The 12,952-nt window shown below is 56.3% G+C and overlaps 2 protein-coding genes and 1 long non-coding RNA gene across 4 annotated transcripts; 2 read left to right on the forward strand and 1 right to left on the reverse strand.

Annotated features, from left to right (window-relative positions):
* Window positions 1-512: 512 nt before the first annotated feature.
* On the reverse strand, window positions 513-9,417 carry IRF5 (interferon regulatory factor 5). The gene is made up of 9 exons (XM_052681098.1): window positions 9,303-9,417; window positions 7,502-7,764; window positions 5,321-5,504; window positions 5,061-5,128; window positions 4,922-4,952; window positions 4,177-4,413; window positions 2,780-3,187; window positions 1,384-1,502; window positions 513-733 (listed from the first exon to the last, which is right to left on the reverse strand). The coding sequence occupies exons 2-9, from the start codon at window positions 7,679-7,681 to the stop codon at window positions 545-547; spliced, it is 1,416 nt and encodes a 471-aa protein (XP_052537058.1). The 5' UTR covers window positions 7,682-7,764; window positions 9,303-9,417; the 3' UTR covers window positions 513-544.
* LOC128079668 (uncharacterized) lies at window positions 6,120-7,318 on the forward strand. 2 transcript variants are annotated; one of them, XR_008206276.1, is made up of 3 exons: window positions 6,120-6,491; window positions 6,798-7,051; window positions 7,258-7,318. It is a non-coding gene; the product is annotated as an uncharacterized LOC128079668 (long non-coding RNA). The 2 variants fall into 2 exon arrangements; XR_008206277.1 differs by having other exon boundaries at window positions 6,120-6,409.
* Window positions 9,418-11,740: 2,323 nt separating the features above from the next.
* On the forward strand, window positions 11,741-12,951 carry LOC128079665 (protein SCO2 homolog, mitochondrial). Its single transcript, XM_052681101.1, has 2 exons — window positions 11,741-11,783; window positions 12,077-12,951. Exon 2 carries the CDS (start codon window positions 12,092-12,094, stop codon window positions 12,836-12,838), a length of 747 nt encoding a protein of 248 aa, XP_052537061.1. The 5' UTR covers window positions 11,741-11,783; window positions 12,077-12,091; the 3' UTR covers window positions 12,839-12,951.
* Window position 12,952: the final 1 nt, after the last annotated feature.

Here is a 12,952-nt window from a genome sequence, read left to right on the forward strand (position 1 = left end):
GTATGGTGACGTTCTACGGATGGTGAGGCTCCAGATGTGCTCCAGGTGTGATTTGTTTTTATTTTTGATTTTTTTTTTTAAATACATGGTGCTCCAGGAGCTGCGAAGATCCAGGTTATGGAGATGTTGTGGGTCAGGTGGTGCTCCAGATGTGTGTTCCAGAGGCGCTCCTGGAGCAGCAGCAGTCAGGTATGGCTGTGTTGTAGGTGTGGTGGTGCTCCAGGTGTGTTCCAGATGTGCTCCAGAAGAGGCAGCACTGGGCACAGCAGCATCGTAGGTCCAGGTGTGGTTTTACAGATGTGCTCCAGGAGCAGCCATAGTCCTGGCCATGTCCCACGTCTGGAGGTGCTCCAGATGCGTTCTAGATGTGCTCCAGGAGCCTCAGCACTCTGGTTACAGCAGTGTTCTAGGTCTGGTGATGCTCCAGATGCGGTTCTCCAACTGTCCCCAGAGCTCCACCATCTCCATACCACCAAGGATGCCCCCAAAGCCTCCTCCCCCCCCCAGTAAGGACCATACACCCCATTTTCTCCCCATCCCCATGTCACAGCGGGGGCCGCGGGCCGGGATCCGGGCGCTGCTGCTGCTGCCACAGGCGGTGCAGCTCCTTGAACTGCTCCACCAGGGCATCCTTCAGGTCGGGCTGCGAGATCTGCAGCGGGACGCTGTCAGCCGACCACGACAGCTCCCCTGAGAACAGCTCCAGCAGCAGCCGTGCTGCCACTGGCACCACCTGGGGGAGAGGGGACGAATCACACGTGTCCCCAGTGCAGCCCCAACACGTCCCCCATCACATCTCCCGTTGCATCTTTGCTGTGTCCCCACTGCTTGCCCCAATGTCCTGTCCCCAAACTGTCCCCAAACAGTGCGTCACTGCCATGACCCCATCCTGCCTCCCAACGTGACTCCTAGGGTGGTCCCCAAAGGGTTCCCATCATGTCCTCATTAGGTCCCCAACTCATCTCTGACATGTCGCCACCGTGTCCCCAGTGTGTCCCCAACACATCCCCAGCCCATCCTTAACATGTCGCCACCATGTCCCCATTGTGTCCCCAACACATCCCCAGCCCATCCTTGACATGTCGCCACCATGTCCCCATTGTGTCCCCAACACATCCCCAGCCCATCCTTGACATGTCGCCACCATGCCCCCAACTCATCCTTATTGTGTCCCCGACCCAAATAATCCCATGTGTCGCCACCGTGCCCCCCACGTGTCCTGGCTGTGAGTTCCCAACACGTCCCCATTGGGTCCCCAACTCATCCCTGACGTGTCACCTCCATGTCCCCAACACATCCTCATCATGTCCCCCTCACGTCTCCATTGTGTCCCCAACATGCGTCCCAACCAGTCCCCACCGTGTCCCCGTTGCGTCCCCCAACCTGCACAGTGATGAGCTTCTTCTCCTTGGGTCTGTGGTCGGGCCACTCCTCCCCAAAGCACAGGAAGACCTCGAAGGGTGGCGGTGTTGGGCTCTGCCCCTTCTGGAACAGGATCAGCCCTGGGGGGCACCGAGGTGTCACTTAATGTCACCTCCCCCCAACCCAGTGCTGACCAGTGTCTCCACCAGCCACAGTCCTCCCATGCCACCCCATGACCCTGTGGGCTGATGGGCGTCCCTCTGTGCTGACTGATGTCCCCATTGCCACCTGAGGTTCCAACGGGCTCTCCAGTGTCCCCCCCCAGTTCCACCTGATGTCCCTACTGGCTGTCCAGTGTCCCCCAATGCCATTTGATGTCATTCCTTGCCAACAGATGTCCCCATGGACTCTCTGGTGTCCCCATTGCCAGTTGATGTTCCCATGGACTCTCTGTTGTCCCCCAAAGCCACCTGACATCTCCATAGACTTCCTGATGTCCCCTAATGCCACCTGTTGTCCCTACTGACTCCCTGATATCCTCCCACTACCACCTGATGTCCCTTTACGGTGTCCCCCAGTGCCATTTGATGTCCCCATGGACACCCTGGTGTCCTCACTACCACCTGATGATGTCCCCATGGACTCCCCAATGTCTCCATGCCACCTGATATCCCCATGGACTCCTTCATGTCCCCAGTGCCACCTGATATCCTTTTGTGATGTCCCCCAATGCCACCTGATGTCCTTATTGACTTCTTGATGTTTCTGATGCCACCTGATGCCCTCATGGACTCAATACTGTCCCCAGTGCCACCTGATGTCCCCCAGTGCCTCCTGATGTCCCTATGGACTCCCTGGTGTCACCAGTGCCACCTGGTGTCCCTATGGGCTTCATAGCGTTTCCCAGTGCCACCTGATATTCCTACCAACTTCCTGGTGTCCCCAGTGCCATCTGATGTCCCCATGGAGTCCTCAGTGTCCTCACTGCCACTTGATGTCCCCCAAGGCCACCTGATGTTCCCCAGTGCCACTTGACAACATCCCCTTGGACTTCCAGGTGTCCCCAAGGCCACTTGATGTCCTCCAGTGCCACCTGATGCCCCTTCATGGCATCTCCCAATGCCACTTGGTGATCCCGTGGACTCCTTTGTGTCCTCCAGTGCCACCTGATGTCCCTTCATGGTGTCCCCCAATGCCACCTGACATCCCCATGGAATCCTTGGTGTCCCCAGTTCTACCTGATGTCCCCCAAGGCCACCTGATGTCTGTTCACGGTGTCTGCAGGTGCCACCCGATGATCCCACGGACTCCTTTGTGTCCTCCAGTGCCACCTGATGTCCCCACGGACTCCTCGATGTCCCCAGTGCCACCCAACGTCTCCACACACCCCCTCACCTCCAGCCCCGGTGCCACTTACCGTCAAGGAACCGCTGCAGGCTGAACACTTGGACCCTCCTCTCCCTCTCCATGGGGTTGGGCCGGGGGTCGAGGTGGGGGTCCTGAGGTGGGGCGCAGGGCCCATCCCAAAACACTTTGCAGCGACAGAGGCGGGTGGCATAGAGGTCCTGTCCCCCCAGCTCCAGGAGGAGCCCCCGCTCCATGGCCCCCAACAGAGTGCGGGTGTAGCGGCGCTGCTTGTCGTGCGGGATCCCCTCGGGGTCGGGGAAGGGGACCTGCTGGAGCTCGGGGTGTCCCAGCAGGTCGGGGCGTTGCGGGGTGGGGGGCAGGGACCCCCCGTGGGACAGGCGGCAGCCCAGGGGGTGGCTGACGGTCAGGGCGCTCACCCGCCGCCCGCGGTACTGGAAGCGCAGCTCCAGGTCCGTCACTGCAGGGTTATGGGGTCGGGATAGGGGGGTCTTCTAGGCAGGGGGAAGCCTGCAGCTCCACGGGTGACTGTGTCGTAGTCCTACCCCATGGCCATCCACCCCATATTCCTCCGACCCCACTGTCATCCCCCAACCCCATGTTCACCCATTCCACAGCCAGCCAAACCCGCAGCCGACCACCCTACAACCCCTCAACCCCATGCCCACCCACCCTACAACCATCCAGCTCCATGCCCACCCACCCTGTACCCCCCCTGACCCCACAGCCACCCATCCCACAACCCTCTGATCCCATGCCCAGTGACCCTATATCCCCAAAATGCTATGGCCACTGACCCCATATCCCCCCAACCCCACAGTCAACCATCCCACATCCCCCCAACTCCATGTCTGCCCACCTTACAACCCACTCCCATTGTCATCCCCCCATGCCCAGTGACCCTATATCCCCCCCTGACTCCATAGCAGCCACCTGACCCCATGCCCACTCACCCCACAGCCATCCAGCCCCACAGCAATCATCCCATATGACACCAACCCCACAGTAAACTACCCCACAGCCTCCCACCCCCATGGTCAATGACTCTATATCCTCCTTGACCCCACAGCCACCCAACCCCATGCCCACCCACCCTACTGTCATCTCCTCAGCCCTGTGGCCAGTGTCCCCATATTCCCCCAACCCCATACCCACCCATCCCATCACATTCAGTTACCTCTGCCCATCCACCCCATGGCCACCCCATCCTCACCCCCACCCACCCCATTGCCACCCCATTCCCAAATTCAACCACCCCATAGCTACATCGAACCCATAGCCAAATCCAACCACCCCACGGCCAGCCCACAGCCACATCCACCTACCCCATACTCACGTCCATCTGTCCCATGGCCACCCCATACCTGTATGTCCAGCCACCCCATATCCATAGCCACTCCATACCCACATTCACCCACCCCACACCCCGTACCCCAACCTGGTGCTTACGGGGTAGCAGGTGAGGGCTGGCCAGCAGATTGGGGACGCCATGTTCCAGGAGTGCTGGGGGTCCCGGAGGAGGCAGCTGTGGGGGCAGCTGTTGGGTCAGCTGTGGGTTCAGCTCAGGGGGCAGCTGTGAGGTCAGCTCAGGGGGCAGCTCAGGGGGCAGGACGGGCACTGTGGGGTCGGCGTTGCTGAACGGGGGGTGCTCCTCGTGCCAGGGGGGCACCGGGTCCATCCCACAGTCTGGGGAACAGTGGGGTGAAAGGGTGGCCAGAGGAGCCCCCATGTCACTGCTCCCCGTAGGACACTGCTGCCCCATAGACAGACACCTCACAGGGTGCCTGCCCCGCATCAACCCCTCCCCTCTCTCCACTGATCCTCTGTGGGGAGCCCCCACCCCACTGATTGCCACTACAGGGTGCCCCAACTCCACTGCCCCCCCATGGGGAATCCACACACCGTCGACTCCCTGTGGTGTTTTCCTCCCACGAGATGCTCAACATCACCCTTCCCCCACTCCATTGATCATCTATGGGGAGCCCCCACCCCACTAACTGTCCCCCACGGGATACCTCCCCCCTGACTTTCCCCCCTGGGGTAACCCAATCCCATTGTCTCCAATGGGATATTCCCACCACATTGCCCTCCATGAAGCATCCCCACCCCACTGACCTCCATAGGGTGTTCCCACCCCACTGTGCTGCCCCCCACTCCATTATTCCCCTATAGGACACCCCATATCCCTGCTGACCATCGATGCTCAGAGACATCAGCTTCTGCAGCTGCAGGGAGAGAGCAGGCAGTTATGGAATGAGACACCCCCGAATGTGGGGCAGGGGACCCCCAAGTGTGGAGTGGGGGACCCCCATCTGTGTGGCAAGGGCCAGTACCTCACTGACATCTTCTTCCTCCTCCTCTTCCTCCCCACCGCAGCTGAAGTCATCCCCGGTCACCGTGTCTGGGAGGGAAGAAATGGGTCCCATGGGGTACTGAGACCCTACAACACCCACAGCGACTTGTGGGATGCCAGGTCCTCACAGGGTGATGGGACACTGCAGGGTGCTCAGCTTCACATACCCCATGCCACTTATGGGATGCCGGGACCGCACAGACCCCCATGTCTCCACCTGAGCCCTCCCCAGCCCCATACCTGCTCCGTCGGCCCCACAGACCTCGTACACCTTATAGGGCCGGGGGGGCACAGCGCGGGTGCCGTCGTAGCGCAGGCGGAACTCGCGGCTCTTGTTGAGGGCACAACGCAGCGTCGCCTTCCACTTGGCAGGATCCGGCTCATCCCGCCCAGCAAGGAACTTCCCTGTCTCTGCTGCCCATGCCTGTGGGGTCAGTGGCGTCAGGGAGACTGGGGTAGGGTCATTGGGGTCATCAGAGTGGGGTCAGTGGAGTCAGTGGGTTGGGATTGTTGGCATTGCATCATTGGGTTGTGGTTAATGGGGGTGGGGTCATCGTGGTTGGATTGGGGTAATCGGGTTGGGGTTATGGGAATGGGGTCATTGGGTTGTTGTTACTGGAGTGGGGTTATTGGGGGTGGGGTCATTGGGCTGGGGTCATCGTGAATGGTGCATTTGGGGCATCAGAGTTGGGGTCGTCGGGTTGAGGTCAACATGGTTGGGGTTATTGGGGTTAAGGTCATCAAAGTTGGCTTGGAGTCACTGGTGTCAGGGTCATTGAGGTGGGGGTCAGTGGGTTACTGGGTTGGGGTTACTGGTGTTGAGTCATTGGGGTGGGATTAGTGGGGTTGGGGTCATCATAGGTAGATTTGGGTCATCAGGTTGGGGACATTGGGGTCATGATGGTTGGCTTGGGGTCATTGAAATGAGATCAGTGGGGCTGGGGTCATTGGGGTGGGTTTATTTGGGTCATCGGGTTTGGGGTCATGGAGGTGGAGTTAGTTGGGATTATCAGTGTTGGGGTCATCAGGTTGGGGTCACTGGGTTGGGATCATGATGGCTGTGTTGGGGTCATGGGTTGGTGCTCCTGGGGTCATCAGGGTTTGGGTTCATTGGGGCTGTGGTCATCAGAATTGGGTTGGGGTCAGTGGGTTTGGGGCATTAGGTTTGGGGTTTGGGCCACTAGAGTTGATTTAGGGCCAATAGGGTTGGAGTTTGGGCCACTAGGTTTGGGATTAGGGCCACTAGGGTTGGAGTTTGGTTACTAGTGTTGGATTAGGGACATGATCTTCGGGGTTTGGATCATTAGGGTTGGGGTTTGGGCCATTAGGGTTGGAGTTTGGTTACTAGTGTTGGATTAGGGACATTATCTTCGGGGTTTGGATCATTAGGGTTGGGGTTTGGGCCATTAGGGTTGGATTAGGGTCACTAGAGTTGGGGTTGGGACATTAGGGTTGGGTTAGTGTCATTAGGGTTAGAGTTTGTGTCATCAATTTTAGAATTATGGTCATTAGGGTTGGGGTTAGGACCAGCAAGGTTGTGTGGGGTCATTAGGACTGGGATTTGGGCCACTAGGTTTGGCTTCATGTCACTAGGGTCAGGGTTTGGACCACTAGGGTTGGGTAACAGCCAGCAGGGTTAGGGTTTGGGCCACCAGGGTTGTGTCAGCATCATTAGGATTGGGATTTGGGCTGCTAGGGTTGGGATTTGGGCTGCTAGGTTGGGGTTAGGGCCATTAGGGTTGGAGTTAGGGCCACGAGGATTGGCTTAGGATCACTAGGGTTGGGGTTTGGGCCACCAGAGTTGTGTCAGGGTCATTAGGATTGGGGTTTGGTCCACTAGGCTTGGGGTTAGGGCCATTAGGGTTGGGGTTAGGGCCGCTAGGGTTGGCTTAGGGTCACTAGGGTTGGGGTTTGGGAAACTAGGGTTGTGTAACAGCCAGCAGGGTTGGGGTTTGGGCCACCATAAACGAGGTGTGGGCCACCGATATTGTGTCAGAGTCATTAGGATTGGGATTTGGGCTGCTAGGGTTGGGATTTGGGCTGCTAGGTTGGGGTTAAGGCCATTAGGGTTGGAGTTAGGGCTGCTAGAGTTGTCTTAGGGTCATTAGGGTTGGGGTTTGGGAAACTAGGGTTGAGTAACAGCCAGCAGGGTTGGGGTTTGGGCCACCATAGATGAGGTGTGGGCCACCAGTGTTGTGTCAGGGTCATTAGGATTGGGATTTGGGCTGCTAGGGTTGGGATTGGCCCATTAGGGTTGGAGTTAGGGCCACTAGGATTGGCTTAGGGTCACTAGGGTTGGGGTTTGGGCCACCAGAGTTGTGTCAGGGTCATTAGGACTGGGATTTGGGCCACTAGGGTTGGGCTTAGAGCCACCAGAGCTCAGGTTCCGGTCGTTCCAGCCGTTGGCTCATCCAGAATCACCTTGAAGACGGTTTCATCATCGCCGCCGTGTGCCGGGAAGTGCCGCGTGGCGTGGTGCCATGGGATCACAAAGAGCCGGCGCCGCGCGTCCAACCAGTGCAGCCCTGGGAAACGGCCGCTGTCCACCTGGGCCACCAACCATGGGCGCAGGCGCACGCGGCGAGGCACCGGGGATGCCATGGAGGATACGAGGGGACACCAGCAGAGGCCGTGCGGTGATGAGGAGGTGACACGGTGCAGGACGTGGTGAGGCACGTGGGGAACTGTGAGATGCAGTCGTGGAGATGCCGTGGTTAACGATGGGTATTTGTGGTCATCCAATAGGTGTTGTCACCTCTGGTCACCCCACTATTCATGGTCATCTGTCACTTGTGGTCACCTCTGGTCACCTCTGGTCACTGGTCACCGATGGTTGCTTCTAGTTACCTATCACATCTGGTCAACTTTGGTCACCCAACATTCATGGTCACCTGTCACTTACGGTCACCCATGGTCACCTCTGATCACCTGTGGTCGTCTGTGACCTCTGCTCATCCATGATCACCCATGGTCACCTGTCACTTAAGTCACCCATGGTCACCTCTAGTCACCCGCAGCCATCTGTCACCCATAATCACCACTGGTCACTCATTGGTCAATTTTGGTCACCCATCACTCATGGTCGCCTATCAACCATGGTCACGTGTCACCCACAGCCACCAAGTCACCCGTGGTCATTCATTGTCACCTATGACAACCTCTGGTCACTCATGGTTACCCTACACCCATGGTCACGTTTGGTCACCTATGACCACCCAACATCCATGGTCATCTGTCACCCATGGTCATCTAACCCCCTTGTCCTCTGCCATTTATGGTCACCCAGCCACCCAGCTGGTGGTCACCTGTCACCCATGGCCACCAATGGTCACCCATGGTCATCTGTCACCACGGTCACCTCTGGTCACCTATTGCCCATGGTCACCTGCTACTTAGGGTCTCCCATGATCACCTCTGGTCAACCCTGGTCACTCAGCATCCAAGGTCACTTGTCACTTTTGGTCACCCACGGTCACCTCTGTCACCCCTAGTCACTCAACACCCATGGTTGCCTGTCACCCATTGTCACCCATGGTCACCTCTGGTCACCCTCCATGTGTGCTCTTTAGGGTGACCTGTCCCACCCCACTCAGCCACTTCCGCTCACCCCACAAACCCCACCACCCCAAAAGTGTCACATGGGTCACACAGTGACATCAGCCATCCCTGGGGACACAGGGTGGGGACAATGACAAAAACGGGGACCGAAAGAGGAACTGGTCCCTGTGCCCCATGGAAAGGAGAAGTGACATCGCAGGGTAGGGTGGGGGGCTGGAGGGGGATGGGAGACATGAGGCCACCGTGCAGCCTCCATGAAGACCCCATAAAGCCACCGAGATGCCATCTGGAAGCACCCACAATCCCACTGTGAAGCCCTCCAAGATGCCAGCATGATGCCACTACGATGTCACCATGGAGTCCCCCAGGATGCCACCGCAATCCCACCATAAATTACCCACAAAGACTCCCAGAAGCCACCATGAAGCCCCCCCAGATGCCACCACGAAGCCACCATGACCCCACCATGAAGCCTCCCTCAAGAACCCACTATGAAGACGCAACAAAGCCACCATGAAGCCCCCATAGATGCCACCAGGAAGCCCCCCCAGATGCCACCACGAAGCCCACCATGAAGCCCCCCTCCAGAAACCCACCATGAAGACCCCATAACCCCTTTGCAGCCCCACAAGAACCCCTCATGGACCCCTCCCTCCACTCTCACCCCTCTCCAGCACCCTTCGCTGCTCCCCTCCAAACACGCTTCCTCCCACATTAGCATCTCATTTGCATACAGAGCGCCACGCCCCCGTTCCGTGACGCGAGGGGTTGGGAGGAGCCTTGCCGCTTTAAGGCGGGCCACACCAACGTGGCCACTTTAAGAAACGCCCCTCCCGCCCCCTGCCTGCAGCGATTGGCTGCGCTCTCCTCAGTCCCGCTCGCTATTGGTTGAGAGCAGGACTAGGGCGGGTTCTTCCGCTTCCGGTCGCGTTGCTTGGCATTGATTGATTAGTGCTTAATATCGCTTTTATTATTATTATCATCAGTAATATTATTATTTTTTTCATCCTTTTCTATTCACTATTACTGATCTTGTTATTTTTATTGTCTTCGCGGCTATTATTACCGTTATCGTTATCTTTTATACTGTTATCGTTTGTTATATTAATATATTAATATTAATATTAATATTAATATTAATATATTAATTATTATTATAAGTAATAATAATAACAATAGTTATATAATAATTTATCATTTTGCATTAATACAACATCTTCAGAGAATATAATAATATAAAACAAAACAATAATATTATTTAATATTATCATTAAGATTACTAATGGGATTAATTTTATTAATAACAACATTATGGTTATTTCCCCAAATCCCCCATAATTCCCATTGTTATCACTACGTTTATTATTAACGTTATTATTACTATTATTATTATTACCCAACTTCGCCCACTTCAACACTATTTTTTATTCTTATCCCATTATTATGAACATTAACATTAATTAATATTGTCACCATTATTAGTGCCCCAGCTCCCCATTATCACCATTTCCATGTTTCTGATGCTGATTAATACCCCATTATTATTAGCAGCAATACTTTCCCGATTTCTGCCCAAATTTATCACATTCCATACTCTTATTAATGCATTACTGATTATTTTTATTATTAAGTGCCCCAACCCCTTCATTACCACCACTTTGGCCACTCTATTTCCTATCGTCGATGATTGCCCCATTATTAATATTATTATTAGTGCCCCAATTCCTTGTACCACTACGTGTCATTGGCAACACAATTATGACTGACAACGTTTAATATTTTTGTTATTAAGTGCCCCAAATCCCCCAGTATTTCCCCTTTTTTTAGGGTCCTTTTTGGGGTCCCTCATTTTGGGGGGTCTCCGTTTGGTGTCCTCCTATTAGGGTTCTTAATTTGGGGGTCCCCTTTCTTAGGGGTTCCATTTAGATTTCCCCTTTTGGGGTTCCCTTTTTTGGGTCCCCTTTTTTGGGGTTTCCATTTTGGGGGTCTCCTTTTTTATGGGTTCAATTTGGTCCCATTCTGGGTTCTCCATCTGGGGTCTCCATTTTGGGTGGCCCCCTTTTTTAGGGGCCCCATTTGGGGGTTCCCTTTTGGGGTTCTCATTATGGGGTTCACTTTTTTAGGGGTTCCATTTAGGGTTTCCTTTTTCGAGTTCCCCCTTATGGGTTCTCCCTATTGGGGTTTGCGTTTTTTGGGGTCACCCTTTTGAGATTCCCATTTTGCAGTTCCAATTTTGGAGTCTCCCTATTGAGGTCTCCATTTGGAGCCCTCTTATTGGGGTTCCAATGTTTGGGGTCCCCTTTTTTAGGGGTCCCATTTGAGATTTCCCTTTTGGGTTCTCTATTTGGAGTCCCCCTATTGAGTTTCTCATTTTGGGGGTCCATTTTTTTAGGGATTGTGGTCCCCCTCTTTGGATTCCCATTTTGGGGTTTTATTTGGGGTCTTCATACCTCTTGGAGTATGCATTTTTGGGGTCTCTTTTTTTAGGGTTCCTACTCGAGGTTCTCTATTTAAGGACCCCCCTATTGAGTTTTCATTTTGGAGGTCCTCTTCTTTAGGGATTCCTTTTGGGGTTCTCATTATGGGGATCCCCTTTTTTAGAGGTTCCATTTAGGATTCCCCTTTTGGGGTTCCCCTTTTGAGGTTTTATTTGGGGTCTTCATACCTCTTGGGGTATGCATTTCTGGGGTCCCCTTTTTTAGGGGTCCCACTTGAGGTTCTCTATTTTTGGGGCCCTCCTGTTCAGTTTCTCACTTTTGGGGTCCCTTTTTTAAGGATTCCATTCGGCATCCCCCTTTTGAGGTTCTCATTTTGGGGTCCCCCTTTTTGGGGTTCTCATTTGGGTAAGCGCAGCCCATCAGCGCCGTGGCTGCACCACCTGGCTGGGGCGCTGCGCATCAGCAGCTAGTACAAGGCCGTGGTGTCCCCTCTATCCCACCGCACTCTATGGTTCGCGCTCCCTCCCATCCCTCTCCGCTCTATGGTTGCGCGCCAGGCAGAGCGGCCCGCACTATCCCGCGGCGCTATGGCGCCCCCTGGCGGTACTGCACAAGACTCCGCCTCATCACCGCGCATGCCGCGAGTCGCATGGTCCCGCCCCTTCCGGTGAGTCACTTCCGGGTGTGGGCGCTGCGGCGCCGGCCAGGTGGGATGGGGCGAGGGGGCAGAAGGCTGCGGGGAAGGGGGTGGGGGAATGGGAGGGGAAGGGAGGCGGTGAAAGGGCACCAGGAGGGTTTGGGGGGGTGGGGAGTTGTTGCAGTGTAGAACAGAGTCAGAAAGCAACGGAGGGCGTAGAGATGGGGCTCATTGGGCAGCGGGGTCAGAGGGCACAGAGGTAGGGCAGGAAGCCAGGAGACCGGGGGGGGGGTCTATGGGGTGAGGGGGGGGGGAATGCGGCTGCCGCCCTAAGGGCTCTCACGGCCGCCCCTTCCTCCGCAGCCCCCCGCCACGGTCATGGCTCTGCTGCCCGCCCGCTGCCTGCGCCGTCTCCCCCTCCGCCCCCCGCAACTCCCAGCCCCATCCCGCGGGCTGAGCGGAGCTCGGGGGGATCCGACCCGGTCACTGCCCCTGGGCCGCCGCTTGGCCGTAGTGGCGGCGGTGGGGAGCGCGGCTGGGGGAACGTGGCTGTATTTGCGGGCCCGCAAAGAACGGGAGCGACGGGAGAGACGGCAGCGGGAACTGCGAGCTTTGGCGCTGGGGCAAGGCAACTTCCAGCTGGTGGATCACCGCGGGCAGCCCCGCTGCAAAGCCGACTTCCGCGGCCAGTGGGTGCTGCTTTACTTCGGCTTCACGCATTGCCCCGACGTCTGTCCGGATGAGCTGGAGAAACTGAGCCGGGTGGTGGAGCTGTTGGACCGCGACGCGGCTCTGCCCCGGGTGCAGCCGCTCTTCATCACTGTGGACCCCGAGCGAGACGATGTGGCCGCGGTGCGACGTTACGTGCGGGATTTCCACCCGCGGCTGCTGGGGCTGACGGGGAGCCCTGAGCAGGTGAGGGCGGTGAGCAGCGCCTATCGTGTCTACGCCAGCGCCGGGCCTAAGGATGAGGATGGTGATTACATTGTGGACCACACCATCGTCATTTACCTGCTGGGCCCCGATGGGCTCTTCCTGGATTACTACAACCGCAGCAAGACGGCTGACAAGATCGCTGAGAGCGTGCGGCGACACATGGAGAGCTATGAGCCACTCCTTGACTGAGGATTGCAGCCATGCCAGGACAGGGGAAGCCCCCAAAGGGACTCTTCTTGCTTCCATAAACCCTGCAGGGATGCTCTGTTCACGTCCCCAAAAACAAGGCTGACTTTACCAAAG

Source organism: Tympanuchus pallidicinctus, unplaced genomic scaffold (assembly GCF_026119805.1).
Source record: "Tympanuchus pallidicinctus isolate F22 unplaced genomic scaffold, pur_lepc_1.0 scaffold19, whole genome shotgun sequence".
In the NCBI taxonomy this organism is placed as follows: domain Eukaryota; kingdom Metazoa; phylum Chordata; class Aves; order Galliformes; family Phasianidae; genus Tympanuchus; species Tympanuchus pallidicinctus.

What these genes read in the sequence shown, in the direction of transcription:
- IRF5 (XM_052681098.1), bottom strand. Translation starts at nt 7,681, where the DNA reads ATGGCATCCCCGGTGCCTCGCCGCGTGCGCCTGCGCCCATGGTTGGTG. An exon ending in CTGTGGGGCCGACGGAGCAG is followed by an intron (nt 5,129 to 5,320) that starts GTATGGGGCTGG and finishes CTTCCCTCCCAG; the next exon opens with ACACGGTGACCGGGGATGAC. An exon ending in AGAAGCTCATCACTGTGCAG is followed by an intron (nt 734 to 1,383) that starts GTTGGGGGACGC and finishes CCTCTCCCCCAG; the next exon opens with GTGGTGCCAGTGGCAGCACG.
- LOC128079665 (XM_052681101.1), top strand. Translation starts at nt 12,092, where the DNA reads ATGGCTCTGCTGCCCGCCCGCTGCCTGCGCCGTCTCCCCCTCCGCCCC.